Source organism: Atractosteus spatula, chromosome 9 (assembly GCF_055471065.1).
Source record: "Atractosteus spatula isolate fAtrSpa1 chromosome 9, fAtrSpa1.hap1, whole genome shotgun sequence".
Taxonomy (NCBI): Eukaryota; Metazoa; Chordata; class Actinopteri; order Semionotiformes; family Lepisosteidae; genus Atractosteus; species Atractosteus spatula.
Window position 1 is genome coordinate 3,588,238 of NC_142714.1, and position 16,734 is coordinate 3,604,971.

Consider the following 16,734-nt stretch of genomic DNA (forward strand, 5'->3'; position numbering starts at 1 on the left):
ACCCTCAAAAGACTATAACAGTGGATTCAGTTAATGACATTAAAAATACATTTTGGGGAATCAGGGGCGGAATTAACGACATTAATGGCGACAAGTTTCGCACGTTGCGTTGTAACATAGCGATCTGCGTTCTGAAACGGGAAAATTGTTAATGTTTATATTATTTTCGAGGTGAACGTTTAACTGCTAACACGATAACAACTAACACACAAAAACAACGTGTAGTTTCCATTTATTCGACCTATTCATATTTTCTGTACTGCTTCACTTCATCTTTACTGTTTGTGCATTTCTGGCAACAAGCGGTAACCATGGCAGACGTCGCGTAATTTGTGCGTCACAGAACAACATGGCGGCGACCAAGGGAGAAGAAGAGTAGCGCATGAACGATCATAATTTATATTTGAAAGCGTTGAGTGACTACAAAGTATTAATCTAAAAAAAAAATCAGAGATTTAATATGTACCCCGTTTCGAGATAAATCCACAGCTGGGATCTTAGCTCAGAGGTTAGTAGTGGGGATCTATTTCAAACTGAGCACAGCCACTATGAAGTCCGATGTAGAGGAACTCATGCCCAGGCTCCTGCCTGTATCAGAATACGATACTGAAGACATTGATCCCAACGTACCTCCAACAAACCCCCAGGAGTATTTGCGACAGGTTCAGTAAGTCCGTTTTATGTTTTTTGTTAAAAACAAGCTTATTAATCTCTGTGATGAAAATAATCGGAAAGGTAAATCTAAACAGTTCTGTCGCAGAGAATGACGCTGTGTGCATCTGTATTAAAAAGTGCAGTTTAAACAGGATTTTATTGGATCTGTAAGTATGGAACAATTCTGTAAACGGATTTTTCTTTTCAGGCTGGAGGCTGCGATGTGTCCAGATGTCGTTGTTGCCCAGATTGACCCAAATAAGCTGAGAAAGAAACAGACTGTGAATATTTCGGTAAGGTGTCATTTATAGTTCAAGTAGGTAGCTGCGTCAGCATGCGTAGGCTGCAAAGGAACAAGTAAAGGTGACACACCTGAAGAAGGCCTCACCACCGAAACGTTGTGTTTCTTTTCTTCTCTTCAGCATGGAATAAACCTTGACTTGTTCCATTGTTATTTATATCCTGCTGTGCAGGAGCATGCTGTGTTTGTATTGCATGAATAACCATTATTATAAAACACATCCTTACTGCCCTGCAGTTCTTCTAACTTCTTCTGCTTCTAAGGAGTTCCTCTTAAAATCATTAACGGATTACAAAACTGAACATGTCATACATTATTTCATCTTGATTATACATAAGTGTTCCCATCTTGTGAATGTTACTTGCATTTAGTACTGTGAGAATTCATTTTTCTTGGATTACCATTGTGTAGCACAGTGCTTCACGGGGCTTGCTGACACAAAATCTCGAGAAAGCCTTACAGTAACACTGACGACCGCTTGTGTGTGTATCTGGCTGTCTGTGATTGTGTATCTAACATTGGACTGACTTCACTGTGTCTGCCAGCTTTCTGGATGCCAGCCTGCCCCTGAAGGACTTGCCCCAAGTCTCAGATGGCAGCAACAGCAGGTTGGCAGTTTTTCAGAGGTCAGACAGGTAAAAAATATTTATTGTAAAGTTATTGTACTTAAAGTATAAAATAATGTGCACTATATTACAAGACATATATTAAAAAAGAAAAAAGCATCGCTTGTTTAAGTAGGTTTAACACACAAGGTTATATTAAAGGGCATTTCTGACATCCTTCTGGACACGCCACTCAAAGCGCTTTACAGGAAATGGATCCCCTTCACACCACCAGTGTGCAGCTCCACTTGGATGATGCGACGGCAGCTATGATGCACCAGTAAACTCCCCATACACCAGCTCTCAGCGGGGAGGGAGCGGAGTGATGAAGCAGGTTCAGAGATGGGGGGTTATTAGGAGACCGTGGTTGGTAAGCGGCAGGGAGAAATCTGGCCAGGATGCCAGTACGGAGTAACACCCCTACTCTTTTTGAGAAACACCCTGGGAGTTTTAATGACCACAGAGAGTCAGGATCTCGGTTTTACGTCTCATCTGAAGGGCGGCGCCTTTTTACAGTATTGTGTCCCCGTCACCATAATGGGGCATTAGGACCCACACAAACTGCAGGGTGAGCACCCCCTACGGGCCTTTCTCTTCCAGCAGAAACCTTAGTTTTTCCCAGGTCTCCCATCCAGGGACTGGCCAGGCTCACACCTGCTGAGCTTCAGTAGGCTTCCAGTGGTGAGTTGCAGGGCGATAGGAGGATTTGCTGGTCTACAGAGATCTGCATGGAGTACTGGCACATAGAAGGACATGATGGAAGGCTTAATACTCCACCCTTAGAACTTTTTTTCTGAATTGTATAATGTTAGCATGCCCATAGGGGTTGGGCAGCCAGTTGACCTTGGACCCCTAGAGGTTTTTCTTCTCCTTACTGAGGAGTTTTTGGTTCCTCTCCTCCATTGTCTTCTGGCCTTTTCTCTTTCTGTGACATGTTACATGACACGTAATGTATTGTCACACAGCTTTGTTAAGTGTCTTGGGGGCAACCTCATTGTGAAAGGCCCTATATAATATTGAATTGAATATGGCTGCTGGCGTAAATGTGCCAGCACCTGCTGTATAATAGTCTCCTCTCACAGCTGCAGATAATATTATCCTTTACAAGAACTGCTGTAATGCATTGTTTTCAGTCTCTATGTCCAGATAACTGTAGTAAAGCCGTGCCTGCAGTTCCCCTTATTCGTTCTAGTTGAATTATTTTTGCACAACACTTTCCTGCCTTGTATAGGGACTTATATGCACTTCTCTTGACTAGATTTGCATTGTAATTTCTCCACTGCTAGGCTGCTGCGTGTATCTGTTTCTTCCTGTCGTCATCTTTATGCTGATTTATTCTAAGTTTGTGATTTGTGTTCTTGCTTTATTAGGATTTTATTGTGTTGATCTACCTATTGCATTGATCATATGCAACTGGAAGGGCTCCTGGATAAGAGCTTCCGCAAAGCATGTACATAATGCTAAAAAGGTGTCCAGCTTTATAATATAGGTCACAACTCCAGTTCTCAGAGCCAGAACACAAGAGGTTTCTTGTTCTCTTTCAACACTTATTACGTATTTAATTGGTTCAGTAAAACAACTAATCAGCTCAATTAAGTCTATAAGAGCAGAGATGTAATGAAAATGTATACACTGCTGCCCACCAGGGCTAGTGTTGCACACCACAGGCGTATAATATCTATATTTATATGACCGTGTTTTAATTTCTTGCTTTCAGAGGGTAAACAAACATCGGCAGCACTGGAAGGAGCAATCTCTGGATGATAATGTGATCATGGTGAGAACATACCACTGAGACACTTGATTTGTAACTCGGGGGGGGAGAATAAGGTCAATAGTGTTCAGTTATTTCTTCATTTATAATCACTAGCCCAAAGCAGGCGATGAAGAAGGGTGGAAGAAGTTCTGCTTGGGCGAAAACGTGTACTTTGAAAGGCCACGGACACACGACCCCATCGAGAGCGACAGCCCCAGTATTGATTACGTCAAGGTGATTATTGACCTGTTCGCATCCCTCTGCTGCAAACAAAGCACCGCCGTATTGAAAGCTATACACAGGCGGCTAGTGAGCGGAATATTGTTCTCCATGCTCCTTTTTACTCTGATCCAGGAAAGCCCTGGCCTTGGAGATGAGTAATGAGATTTTCCTGACCTCAGCTGTAACACGTGTGGACCGATTGAGAACGTGTGTGACTCTTCTGCTGTCTTTCTTTCAGGTGGGGTTCCCTCCTCTGCTCAGCATCGTCAGCAGATTTAGCCAAGTAAGACGTTTCATTTTGCTAGTACGGATCAGCCTGCATTTGCTTGTATTTGTCTTAGGCACCGAGGTGGAGAAGGTTAATAATCTGAGAAAGACAAGAAAGAAATTATTGCAGTCGTAAGATTAATTAGTTTTGCTTTCTCTTCAAGGTATTAGTTACTACTGTTCTGGAGTATTTGATCAACTGGTTTGGGGAGAGAGAGTTCTGCCCAGAACTGGTAAGTTTTCTTTCATGTTGGATTCTTTATTTTAGTCATTATTTCTTATTTTAAGAGCAAAGTAAGAGACCAGAGCTGCAAATGTTTTTTTTTTAACTGTGTTTAAACTATGTGAAATCTTTGCAGTCTTACTGTTTAATGTTTAATCTTATTCTTATTGTCATATATTTAGGCTCTGATTTACTTGGATTGTGCAGCCTACTGTATATAGTTTTATACATCCCAGGACACTGGTGTTTGACTTGTTTTGATTTCGCTGTGGTGGAGGCTTATATGAGTGACTTGAAGTTCAGCTATTTCAAGCAGTTGTTTGCTAAATTTTTCTTCTTCTCGCACTTGAGAATATCTTATTATAATGTATAATATAATAAACAGAAGTATCTAAACTGCTTTTCCAGAGTCCATTAAATCACCTGGAGGTCAATGAACTCTATTGTATTGTATTGAGCTCTAAATATATTGTATGTACAAGCAAAGTCTTGACTATATTTGTTTAAAACACTGACTTTGTTTAACAGCAACTTTTGGCTGCTGATATAAACATACTTTACGTACCTGCAGGGAAGATGGCTTTATGCATTGCTGGCCTGTATTGAAAAGCCTCTGATTCCTGAAGCGCATTCCCTCCTCCGACAGCTGGCAAGGCAGTGCTCCGAAGTCCGTGCCAGAATTGTAAGCTTACTTCTACTGCTCGGGAACATACGCATGTCAAAACCTTACTGTTAAAAGGAAAAATCATCAGTGGCTACTAAGGTGAAACACAGTGTATGCAGGAAAAATAAGCAGTTTCGTGATCAAATCTAATGATGTGAAAGATGAGACTTTGTCAGCTGGAAAGGGAATAGAAAATTACATTTTCCACTTGAATATTTTGTTTTTTAAATAACATTTGTTCCCCTTGGATATATATTATATCAATCTGATACACATATTAACAATATTATCACTTGTAAGCTGTGTGAAAAAAAATCATAATTTCATCATTGTGCTAGAATGAAAATACCTCCAGAAATAGGTGACAGTGAGTATTTTTCCATAATCAAGGAAAAGAAATGCATGCAAGATTTTGAACTGGAGTTCAGTAATTTTAATTAATATACATAAAATGTTTGTGTCTCCATTGAATACATTTTATTGAACAATCGGGTAAAACAAAAGATTGGGGGGGGGGGGATTTGTTACATGATTCAATGTTACAGAATAAAAAGGCTTTTTCTTACAGGAAAGTCGGGAAGATGAAAATCTGTGGGCTCTGAACTTATTGATTTGTCTGGTTGCCAGGTAAGTCTGATATATTGCTTTTCTTTTACTCTGTAGTCTAGTTAGGAAAATATTTTGTAGACAAGTATAGTTGAGGTTACATGACACATTTTTCAAAACAAATACTTTGTGTTTGAAAGCTAACTGACAAAGTGCTCTTTCTTTAGATATTTTGAACAGATTGACCTCGCGGATAAAGACTGACGTTTCTGCTGAAGACTACGTTTACTGTGGTAAACAAGCAGTATCAATACAACATGTTCTGCTCTTTTATTTGTTACACACAGTGTTGTCTCTGATAAAGCTGTCTTGCAGATACATGTTAATTTCATAGTTTTCCTTTCAGTCTCTCTACAATCCTGTTAATCCTGCAAAAAAACAAAAATAAATTGTAAAAATAATCATGTATTGCATCTTGCTTTAGATCAGGAAATGTTGAGGTTGGTCATGAAAGTTTTGATACAATTTTAGATTGTAGAATTGTTCTGTGTCCATATTAAATACATTGTGAAAAATTAAAGTGATAAGATGATACACAGTGGAAGAAAGTTAAGAATAGAATTCATTTATCTTAGTTATAATTGGTTTGTTCCTAATAAAATCAAATTAAATAGTAGTTTGTGGGTTTTATATTGATATTATCCAAACTATACATATCTGTGTTGATGTGTTTTGATTCTTATGTAATATTCCATTGACATGGAATACTGCTACAGGTTTTTTTCATAGTACCTTAAAGGAGAAATTAGTGCAAATCCCATCGCAAAGAGGAAACAACTGTTTACAAAACACATCAAATGAATGCTTTTAGGGCAATGCATGTTAACTGACATTTTTTTTCAAAACGTTTTTGGTTTGTGCATATTGTTTACTGTGCTTATATGTGACTTAACCTGCTTGTTCTACGTTTTTGCTCTTCAGCAATCACGTAAGCTTTTCTGTAGTAGATTTTTAAAATGTAAGGGTTGTCTGGCCTGTACTTTGATCTAACAAATTGCTTTTGGTAAGCACTCTAAAACATGTTTAATGGTGTGATACTAGAATTTTTACTTTTATTTTTTCATTTCCTTTATGATAAAATATGATTATTTTTTCTATGCAGTTTCATGTACTGTGGTTTTGCCAGTAGGTGCCATGTTTGAAACCTTGTCTATATGTGGAAAAATATTTAACTTCCATCCATCTTTGGTACTTGATAGATGGGACAGCACCCTAGTTCCTCAAAGGACACGAGCACAGTGGGCAGTTTAGACATGCCCGTTAATCTGGACGGCATGTCTTTGGACTGTGGGAGGAAACTGGGCCATGGTGAGAACACACATGTGGACATGCTAAACACATGCAAACTCCACATAGTAGGGGCCACAGGCCGGAGTGAAACCCAGAACCTGCAGCAGTGCTTGGTGCAGCACGACCGTGTCACTGACCGGCTCACCGGAGCGAGGAGGGCCGACCGGATCACCCCCACTCTCTGTGCACCAGACAGTTTCTTCCAAAGTACCGCTCCTGTCTCGAAGGCTCTAAAGGGCAAAGGTCTCGCCTACCTCCCTGATCTTCTTCTTTTTCAAACTTCTGGTCTTTAAGGTCAGGTCAGTTAAATCTTCTGCAGGTCCCCAGAACCAAACCGCCTAGTGTGGGTGACCGTGCTTCTCTGTCTCTGCTCCTCACTTGTGGAACAGCCTCCCTGATCATCTCAGACAGTTTCAACTGAGAAAGCTTCTCTACCAGCAAGCTTATCAACTTCCAGTACTATAAACTCTCTGATTTTCCTGTCTTTTCCTTAGCAATTTGTAAGTTCCTTGACTTCTCTTTTTTTTGTGCTTTTTATGTGAAGCACATTAATATTCACTGTAATGAAGTGTACTATACTGTGTAAATTAAACATTATTGCCATTGACAATGATAAGATTTTATGATGCTTAAACATTATAGCATCTTAATAATCAGGAAATCAGAATGTTTCGTATGTTATGTATAAAGCTTTTTTGGGCACTCATTCTGAACAGGAGCAATGTTTTAGGTAGAAGGCTACAATCTAGTCAGACGTACTCTACTAAAAACAATGCAAAATGCATCAGTGCAACGGAGTATGTAGTATATATTAAAAGATTAATAATGCTTTATTTAAAAATTAATGAATTTGTCATTATCATATTATTTTTATATTTTTAATGTTTAAAATACCCTGTTTAAATTTTGAACATATGCACAAAATACTAGGTCAGAGCGGTAATATTAATATATTTAAGAAAAGTAACATCAAAAGAGAAAAATCACGTACTTTTAACAAGATTTAAATCTTTTTGTTTTTTTTTTCTCCTGGGGGGACTAATGCTATGCTACTCCAAAGTGTAGGAAACATATACTGTATACCTGTTGCCTTTGACCTCAATATCAAAGCACCTACATTCCTCTCTACTAAGATGGCGATAAAGTTACGAAAATTACGTTAGACCCCTCTACTTCTACGACAACCAAACTATAATAAAATGTCTTCCTGTCTCCCGTTTTCAACTGACCTTGCTACCTCCCGTGTGACTGGCGCCCGGACCGGTAGGTTGCTTGTCATTGGACAGCGTTGCTGCCAATCATCGTAATTTAAGCGGAAGTAGCGATTCACTTCCCGACGTGCTTTACGGCGCAGGAGGCAGGCTGGGCTCCAGTGCTTGGACGAGGGAGAGCTAAGATGGCGGTGGCCGTGCGAACTTTGCAAGAGCAGCTCGAAAAGGCTAAGGAAAGCTTAAAAAATGTGGACGAGAACATCCGCAAGTTGACGGGCAGGGATCCGAACGAGCTTAGGTATGTGGGAGCTTGAGTTAGAGTCCTTACCAGTAGGTTCTTTATTCACCGGGTTGCAGCCTGTACTACTTGGTCCTGCCTCTGGCTGCCGTTGTGGAGAGCTCATTATGTAAAATACGGAGTCAAATGGATCTGGTTTCGAGAGAACACGAGATGAGCCCATTGGCGCCCCACAGCAGCTCGAATCAAATGCTTTGTCGTGTACAGTTTATTAACAGTACCAGCACATCGGCTGTCCACCTTTCTCAATATTTGTTTTCTAGTTCCAGAGGTCGATGAAACGGTAGTAGTTATGCGTATGATTCTCAGGCTGACTGCCTAATTCAGCAGGCACAGATGGGTTGCTTACAAAACTTTAACCCGTGCACCTATCCTCCCAGTGTGGGTGTATGTGTTTTTAGTGTTGTGGGAATAATGGTGGGCGGCCTTACTTTCCCTGGGAGCCACATGTTGGTCGCCGTCACGAAAAGCAGACTTCGTCGTGTAAAATGCCCACGAATAGTTCGTGCACAGATCGGGATTTCCGAGAAGCCTCAGAGATCATTAATTTCCCTTGTGTGTGTGTGTGTGCGCGCTCATCACGCACGTACTGCAAAGCGCGCCGAAGGATCGTGTAGTTCAGCCCACTCTTGGCGGCCATGAGGGAGAAAGTGCGGTTCTGATTTCGTCGTGCCCAAGTCATTCCCCGCATCCCCCAGACGAGAAGGGCTGCTGCTGCTGCTGTCCGGCCCGGACCGCTCGGGTCCGCAGACGGGTTCCGGGTGGGGGGGGGCGGTAACCCGCGTGCAGTGACGGTCCACCGCGAGGAGCTGCCGTTCCGGGGCACGACTGAGCCCGCTTTAGCCCATAACGCTTAAATGTCCGCAAATGCAGAGTTTTCTAACCCTGCACCCCAAGAATTTTTCACATTTATTGGTTCCTGGACGCCCAAGCGTCGAGTACCCGAAGACTGTACTTCCCCGAAGACATTTATACCCTCCTCCCCACATAGAAAATCATTGTGTGTTGAAACACTGTAGCTTTTGATAGTGAATGAGCCTGTCTCCCCCCCCAAAAAAAAAAAACCCAACCCTTGTCCAAGAGCCGTAAGGGTTCTGTCTGGCGTTGATGTACTTGCGCTCGTCGTGCCTGCGCAAGAACATGAGGTGAAATGACTTCGTGAAACCAAAGGGCTGTCACGTATGGCGGAAGCCCGTTCTCAGGTCTGTGCTGCTCTTCAGGTTCGCGGCAGGCCTGTAAATCTGCCCTTTGTTTTCCAGGCCTGGCCAAGCCAGAAGGTTGACCATCACAGGCCCAGGTGGAGGTAGGGGGCGTGGGATTAATATACTGAGGTAAGGAACGTGGTTTTTTTCCCCCCTCTCTGTGTGTTGCATTCTAGTCTGTAAAGGCAGTGTAGTAATCTGTATAGCTTTTCATTGGGGGGAAATTCTTAACTTATTAGTTGATATAGCTATCAATGGTATTCCCTTAAATTTAAAAGGGCAGCTGGCAGTTTTTCGGTTTTGTTTTGGTGGTGTGGGGGGGGGTGCTTACAGCTGTTCACAGCCGGGGGCAGAATGTGTGAATTTGCGCTGATGTGAATACCTGGGATGTGGGGGTGTGCCGGCGTGTCAGCCGCAGGGTTTTCCTGCGTGCAGTGGACTGAAGTCCCCTGTCTGTTTTAGGCGTGGACTCTCGGATGGCGGAGGGGGCCCCCCAGCTAAGCAGAGGGATATCGAAGGGGCGCTCTTGAGGTGAGCAAACCGGTCTCTTCCCACCTTGCAGGTGTTTGTAGTCTTCTGGCTGTTGTCTGTGAGTGCTTGGAAGAGGGGGACACAGGAGACAAAGCTGTTGGGAAAGGATTGTGTAGCTGCCTTGGAGTTGTGCCACACAGCTACACCTTGCTTCTGGTTCCCTTTTTGAAGCAGTAAGATGATAGTGAACATCACTGCTGAAAGACCGTGTGTGATGCACAGGAAGAGTGGGAAGACTTTGTCAAGGCGGTCTTATTTGCACGTGCCATAAAATGTCATGTTGTAGAAACAGACTATGTTGAATAAGCTTTCTGCCTCTGTAATTCAAATGTTGGATCTGTTTTGAGCTTTATTGAATTTTTCCCAAGTAAAAGTACGGAGAGCTAAAATAGAAGCCATCTGTAACAGTGAGAAGGCTCAGCAAGATTTTGTGAGATTGTTCCACTTTGTGTTTTATATTGTTAGTGCTTTATCTCTCATTACTTTTCTTCGGCGAATTCCGGTGTCTGTCTGGTTCATTCAAGGGGATGAAAGATGGCAGCACAGGCAGTCCGTCTGAAAATTTAGAACACAGTCTGCTTCTAATGGAGTTCCAAAGATTCGGTCTTGCTAAGCAAGTTATTGTGGAGTCTTGTCATGCTGTAGAGACCTGCAGAGGTTCCTTAATCATGCAGCGGTTTTGAGGTTTGCATTGGTCTGGTAAACCTAGGCAGCACATAATCCCCATGCTAGTTTTTTTAGTCCTGTTTTTCGTACTTTGAATACCAGGCTGGCAGGAGATCAGCGGGCAAGGAGAGAGTCGCGCCATGACAGCGACGCAGAGGATGATGATGATATCAAAAAGGTACGTCTGCAGACAGTGGCGGAGAACCTCCGAAAGATGTTGCCTCCCAGGAATAATCCTGCTCATCTCCCTTCTTAACAGCCAGCGTTGCAGTCTTCAGTCGTTGCTACCTCCAAAGAACGGACACGTCGAGACCTAATTCAGGATCAGACCATGGATGAAAAGGGCAAGCAAAGGTATTGATCTGTTGGATTCTTGGATATTTGGAGTTTGGTGATTACTTGTAGTCAAGGAAGACCAGATGGTGTTTTTTTTCTTTTGATCTCATTGGTCTGTTTTAAAGTTTTCCTATAAGCCCTCTCCTTTATACAAGTAGTAAACTACAGTCTGCAGTGGAGAGCGTACTATGCTTTTTGAGCTACACAGCTCTTGTGCAGCTGGTTACATCTTGGGTATTGCATAATATAAGTCTTGCATTGCATCCTATAAATCTTGTCTTGGTTTCTTTAAACAGTGTTCTAATCTCTAAATTTGAACTTTTAATTGTTGAGAGGTCCTACAAAACGGGCAGTGTGGCCACTGGAAGACTTGGAAGTTTTCTAGTCTGTCCATTAGTGTTTTAAGTTGCGTTTTTGTTCCTTTCCTTAGGAATCGACGCATGTTTGGCCTGTTGATGGGAACTCTTCAGAAATTCAAGCAGGAATCAACAGTGGCCACTGAAAGGGTAATGCGTTCATAATCCGCTTGCTTGTGGGATATATTACCTGCTTAATTGGGTAAAGTGGGCTGCTGATTTTTTTTTTTGCCCACCATTGGAGTTCTGATTTTTACCCTGCACCACTCATTTTTCTCGGATATCTGCAAAAGCTTAGAAATGCTTTAAGCCTCTGTTTCCCGTGTTTTTGTAAGACAAGGAATTTTTTACATGTGCACCATGGTGATGTAGGCTGCTGATGTGCATTTTTTTTTTCCTTGCAGCAAAAAAGACGTCAGGAGATTGAGCAGAAACTGGAAGTCCAAGCAGAGGAAGAGCGCAAGAAAGTTGAAAATGAGAGACGAGAGCTTTTTGAAGAAAGGCGAGCCAAGCAGACAGAGCTGAGACTTTTAGAACAGAAAGTGGAGCTTGCTCAGTTGGTAAGGAGAGTTGTTATGAATTTGAGGAGTTTTGATAATGAGATCCTGTCACCTAGAGACAAGGTTTTTGTTGTGCCTCGTGTGAGAATTTTTTTCATTTATTTCTGCAGCAAGAGGAGTGGAACGTACACAACGCTAAAATAATTAAGTACATCCGTACGAAAACAAAGCCTCCAATCTTCTACCTTCCTGGCAGAATGTGTTCAGCCACTCATAAGCTCTTAGAGGAGTCTCAGAAAAAAATGAATGGTAAGCATTTCTTTATTGACACCCGTGCCGTTGTAAATGTGCTCTAGAACAAGTTAAACAGCTCTACTTCATCTGAGTTCAAGGAGTGGGGTGCCTCTATTACCATCTGTTTACTGCTGTCTGGAGTGTCTCACACCATTGATTTTTCTTTCTAGCCTTGTTTACTGAAAGGCGTGAAGAGTTTGCAGAGCAGCTAAACAAGATGGAGGCGCGCCCCAGGCGCCAGTCGCTGAAGGAGAAAGACCAGGAGGAGGTTCAGAACGAAGACCCGCTGAAAGAAGAGCAAGAGGAGGGTAAGCCGTCTCGGCACGAGACCGAGGGGGAAGAGACAGGTAACCAGAGCAACGACGTAGAGATGGAGGAAGCAGGGGAGAGGGAGGAGAAAGAGGTGAGTGTAGTGCATAGTGATGCGGAAGTCGAGCAGGAAGAGAGGGGGAAGCAGGCAGCACAGGAGCCGGCTCAGTCAGCGGAAGTGGAAGGAGTAGAGGAGGAAGAGGGTGGTGCTGCTGAGTTCAGGGAGGTAGAGGAGCAGGTGGAGACTGTTGCAGAGATCAGGGTGAGCGAGGAGTCTCAGTCAGGAGCCAATGATCAGGAGATGGAGGAACCTAAACTGCAGAGCCCCGCTCCTGTAGAAATGGAGGTTGGCAATGACAAAGCAGAGGAGGATGAGCAAGAAGCAGAGGCTGAGCCACAAGCTGAGCAGGAGTCCGCTATGCAGGTGGAAAGGCAGGAAAACGGCCTGGAAGCGAGGCCGGCTGATAGCGAGCAGCTGCCCGAGGAGCCGGCCCCGCGTGTTCCCGAGCCCGAGCTGGCCCCTGAGGCGACCGCGGCGGCGGCAGCTCCTGGGAGCCAGTCTGGCCTCGAGCTCGCCGTGCAGGACAGTACGCCGAGACCAGAGCAGGCAGCGCCGCCACCGCAGCAGCAGGCGGATGACTTCGCCAAGGAGCTGGGCCTCCCGGGCGATGGCGGCGCGCAGGGCAGGGGCAGGGCGCCGGACAAGCACAAGAGCCGGAGCAGCAGCAGCTCGTCCTCGAGCAGCTCCTCCAGCTCCAGCAGCAGCGGCAGCAGCTCCAGCAGCAGCTCGAGCGGCAGCAGCAGCCGGAGCACCTCCAGCAGCAGCACCTCCAGCAGCCACAGCAGCTCCAGCAGCAGCACCAGCAGCGAGAGCAGGAGCCGCAGCCGCGGCCGGGGCGGGGCCGGGGGCGGGGCTGGGGGCGGGCACGCCCGAGACAGGAAGCGCAGGAGGAGGCCCTCGGAGAGGGAGAGGGACAGAGAGAGGAAGAGGGGGGCGGCGGGCGTGGAGCGGAGCCACAAGACCTCCAAGGGCAGCAGTCGAGACGCCAAGAGGCCCAAGGACAAGATCTCCAGGGCAGACAGGAAGAGGTCGGTCTCGGAGGGCAGTCGGTCTGGGAAGAGGCCTTCTCGCGGCGAGAGAGAGCGAAAAACGGAGAGAAAGGACAAAAGGCGCTGAGCAGACGACAACGGCTCCCCCCCCCCCCCCCCTTAAAAAGAGAAAAGCCGCTATCTTCAGCTGAAGGGGACTGTAAATGGATGAGCGGGAAGAATAGTTCCTTTGTAAGGAATAGAATCGCCTTATGAATCACTCGTTGACTTTTTTTTTTTACAAAGAAACACAAACCCGATGAGGCACTGCTTAAAATAAAACTGCTGAGTATACGTCCTTTTTACCTGGCTTGCGTAGTGTTCCTCAGACTGACACGATGTCATTTTAAATTTTGGACCGGACCCGGCTTCCTGTCGGATGATTCTTCCTGAGCTGTTCAGTGTTTGTGTTGGAGGGGGAGGGGGTTATATTGAAATGGAATACCTCGTGTGTTTAAATTGAAGTTGGTAATTGTGATGTCGGTGTTACAAAAGAAAATGGTCCCTCTGGGTTTTGAACATGCAATTTTTTTAAAAAACGTACATGTTTTAAAGGTTTCTACTGCTCTAGCCATTGCATATTTTCATTTTGTCATTTGTTAGCCGAATGGCATTTTGTTTTGTACTGATCCTCTGAGCAAGCGGGCTGCTTTCTTCCCTGTGGCCTTGCCTGCAGAATGCTGGATTTGGCTGCGTTGCCTTGCAGTGCACAGAGATTGTCCCCAGACTGTGCATCATTGCAGCTGTCTTCTAACTGCTCAGTGGCAGTGTGTTCCTGCCAGCTGTCCCTCATGCGGACGTGGAATTAAATGATGCAGTCCTCTATTTTAATGTGTACGTTTCATTTTGTATTTTATTCTTTTGTAAATGTCTGTTGGTACCCACGAGGGACAATCAAGTGTCACACCTCCAAAGCTTTTTTTGTCAGGGACGTTGGGAGGCTATAGCTCAATGGAACATTTTTGGCCTTTATGGGAGGGTTTCTGTACAACTGAAATTGAAACCCCTTCCTAAATAAAAGCGTCTTTGTTGCTTCTACAAATTTTTCTGTAAGATTTTTCAGCCGAATCAGTCAGTTCTGCAGTCCCGTCTCCCTCGTCTTCTCTTGTATTTGTGAAGTCTCAGCTGCCCGTGCCATGCCTTGTGAGGTGTATGAGTGAACCACAGGTGTCCGTTTAAAATGTTGGTCTCTGAGGTTTTCACTTCCACTGTTCATGACAGTTTTGGGGGGAAAAAAACCTTTCCCTTGTTCTTTTCCAATTTGTAGTATAAGCCCATCTTACAATTATTTTATAGCTTTTCATAGGTAGCGTGGTTGATTTTGTAGGCCTTTGCTTTACCATCTTTAATTTTCTCCACCACCCAGTAGTAATAATCCTTCTGTGGGCCCTGATAATGTTTAGGTACAGAAAGAAAAAACCTGATAGTTGCTTCTCCAGCACATTTCTGTTAGGGAGGATGAGAACGGTTTTCATTTAGCAGTCGTTGGCCTTGTCTAGGGATTGTGGAAGGATGGTTAACTTGGCCAGAAATTAAATACTGTACATAGTGGGGACGTATGCAAGTCACTTCCTTTGACTTGAAGTATGTTGCTCGTTTCGGCTTAAAGAGAAGGCTGCAAGTGTTATCTGTTGTGGCGCCATTACAGTCTCATAGCTGTACTACCGATGGGATGAGCAAAGCAAGCATGATTTTGCATCTTTCTGCTTGCGAGTTACTGCTTTTCCCCATGTTCTAGATGTGCTGTCTGTGTGGATCCCTGGATGAGGTGCAGGACATGTCCGTAAGCCCTGTGGTTTTCTTGCAGTAAGACTGTGGTGGGTGATGTGCCTGGGCTCCAGCAGCATTAGTTTAAAGGGAATGACTGTCAAGGCCTGTGCTGCAGCTCTTCCTGTTTCTCATGTGCAAAGGTGTCGGTGAGTCATTGTAAGTCAGTTGCTAACTGAAACCCAATTGTTGCATTCAGTTGATATAAAATAAAAAGATTAAAAAGTCTTGAGTCTTCTGCTTGTGAGTTTTGCTGTACTTTTGTGTCCTTGAGTTTCAAAGACCTGGGTACTTATTCCCTCCGGTTTCACTGTCCTCTCCTTCCTAACTTTTGATCTGTCGGAAGCCACTGGTGTGGACACTTCTGGGGCAGGTGGTCAGAGTGAGGTTCGAGACTGGGCTGTCTTCAGCCAGCGTTGAATGGGATTCCCAGGCTGTGGGGCCCGATTGGCCGAGCGTTGCCAGCGTTGGTCAGGTCTGAAGCAGCATGGACAGTGCCTGCAGCCCTGCCAGCAGGGGGTGGTGTGCTCCTTCAGCTGGAGCTCACTGCAGACAGGGGGACCCTGCTGCACTGTTAAGTAGAGAAGAGCAGCTGTCTGGTGAGTATGTCAACATGTCCAAATGGCTTAATCTCCCCTTTCTCCACAAGGGTGCTGACCCTTGAGTTAATACTGGAAGCGGTGTATTACCTGCCGATTCAAAATATATGTGCCGAGTTTACCATGTGCTCTTCAGAGGTAGGTGCTTAACCTGCCATCGATAAGTGATCGTTACCCAAACCTGCAAACTCATTTGTGAACTTATTTTTTGGAACAACTTTTTTGAACTTTTCATAACAAAACATCAACTTTTAAACCCTAAATCCTTAGCCTGGGTAGAGCTTTTCTGGACACTCCATGTAAAGCTCTTTTTATGTAATGGAGACTCCCTTCAACTACCGCCAGTGTGCAGCCCCAGCTGGATGATGCGCCAGTCCGCTCCCCACACCCCAGCTCTGTGGGGAGGAGAACCAGAGCAATGAAGCCGGTTCAGAGATGGGGCTTATTGGAAGGTCAGGGGAAAATTTGGCCATGACACCAGGATAACATAACATAGTGTCCCTATCAGACTACACGATGAGCGCTACTGGCTCCACTAACACCTCTTCCAGCAGCAACCAGAGCTTTCCTGGGAGGAGACCAGGCTCACACCTGCTGAGCTTAAAGCCTGAGATTATTTTACAGTTAAGTTACTAAGTCTTTGATTTTGTGAGTTTCCCTAGATCCTCCTGATGAGAGCAGTTAAGAAGGAGCAGAAATGCGTTTTGATCGCTGTTCACCTTTAGTTAAACGGTTATAACATTTGTTGATCTTGAATACTCAAGATCAGAGCAAGTTTTAATCCTCACTCTATCCTGCAGGGTACACCAGGCAACGTTTTTCAGTCTTCTTAAACACTGGTTAAAAGGTCTTGAGAAAAATAACTTATAAAAGCAAGGAATAGTTAAAAAGTTTTTCTGTCCCCTGTGAGGCATTAACCCTTATAATAGAGCATGACCTATTTGTCTTGAAAGCCATTTTATTTAAGTGGTTTTCTGTGTGGAATTAA

At 44.3% G+C, this 16,734-nt stretch overlaps 2 protein-coding genes across 2 annotated transcripts; both read left to right on the top strand.

The window, feature by feature from the left end:
* Window positions 1-325: 325 nt before the first annotated feature.
* Window positions 326-5,914, top strand: gemin2 (gem (nuclear organelle) associated protein 2). The gene is made up of 10 exons (XM_088924426.1): window positions 326-667; window positions 863-947; window positions 1,501-1,590; window positions 3,278-3,337; window positions 3,431-3,550; window positions 3,777-3,821; window positions 3,970-4,038; window positions 4,600-4,710; window positions 5,261-5,319; window positions 5,466-5,914. Exons 1-10 carry the CDS (start codon window positions 549-551, stop codon window positions 5,500-5,502), a joined length of 795 nt encoding a protein of 264 aa, XP_088780552.1. The 5' UTR covers window positions 326-548; the 3' UTR covers window positions 5,503-5,914.
* Window positions 5,915-7,947: 2,033 nt separating this feature from the next.
* pnn (pinin, desmosome associated protein) lies at window positions 7,948-15,374 on the top strand. The gene is made up of 9 exons (XM_088924427.1): window positions 7,948-8,097; window positions 9,357-9,428; window positions 9,762-9,830; window positions 10,599-10,674; window positions 10,756-10,850; window positions 11,263-11,338; window positions 11,593-11,748; window positions 11,859-11,997; window positions 12,153-15,374. The coding sequence occupies exons 1-9, from the start codon at window positions 7,985-7,987 to the stop codon at window positions 13,466-13,468; spliced, it is 2,112 nt and encodes a 703-aa protein (XP_088780553.1). The 5' UTR covers window positions 7,948-7,984; the 3' UTR covers window positions 13,469-15,374.
* Window positions 15,375-16,734: the final 1,360 nt, after the last annotated feature.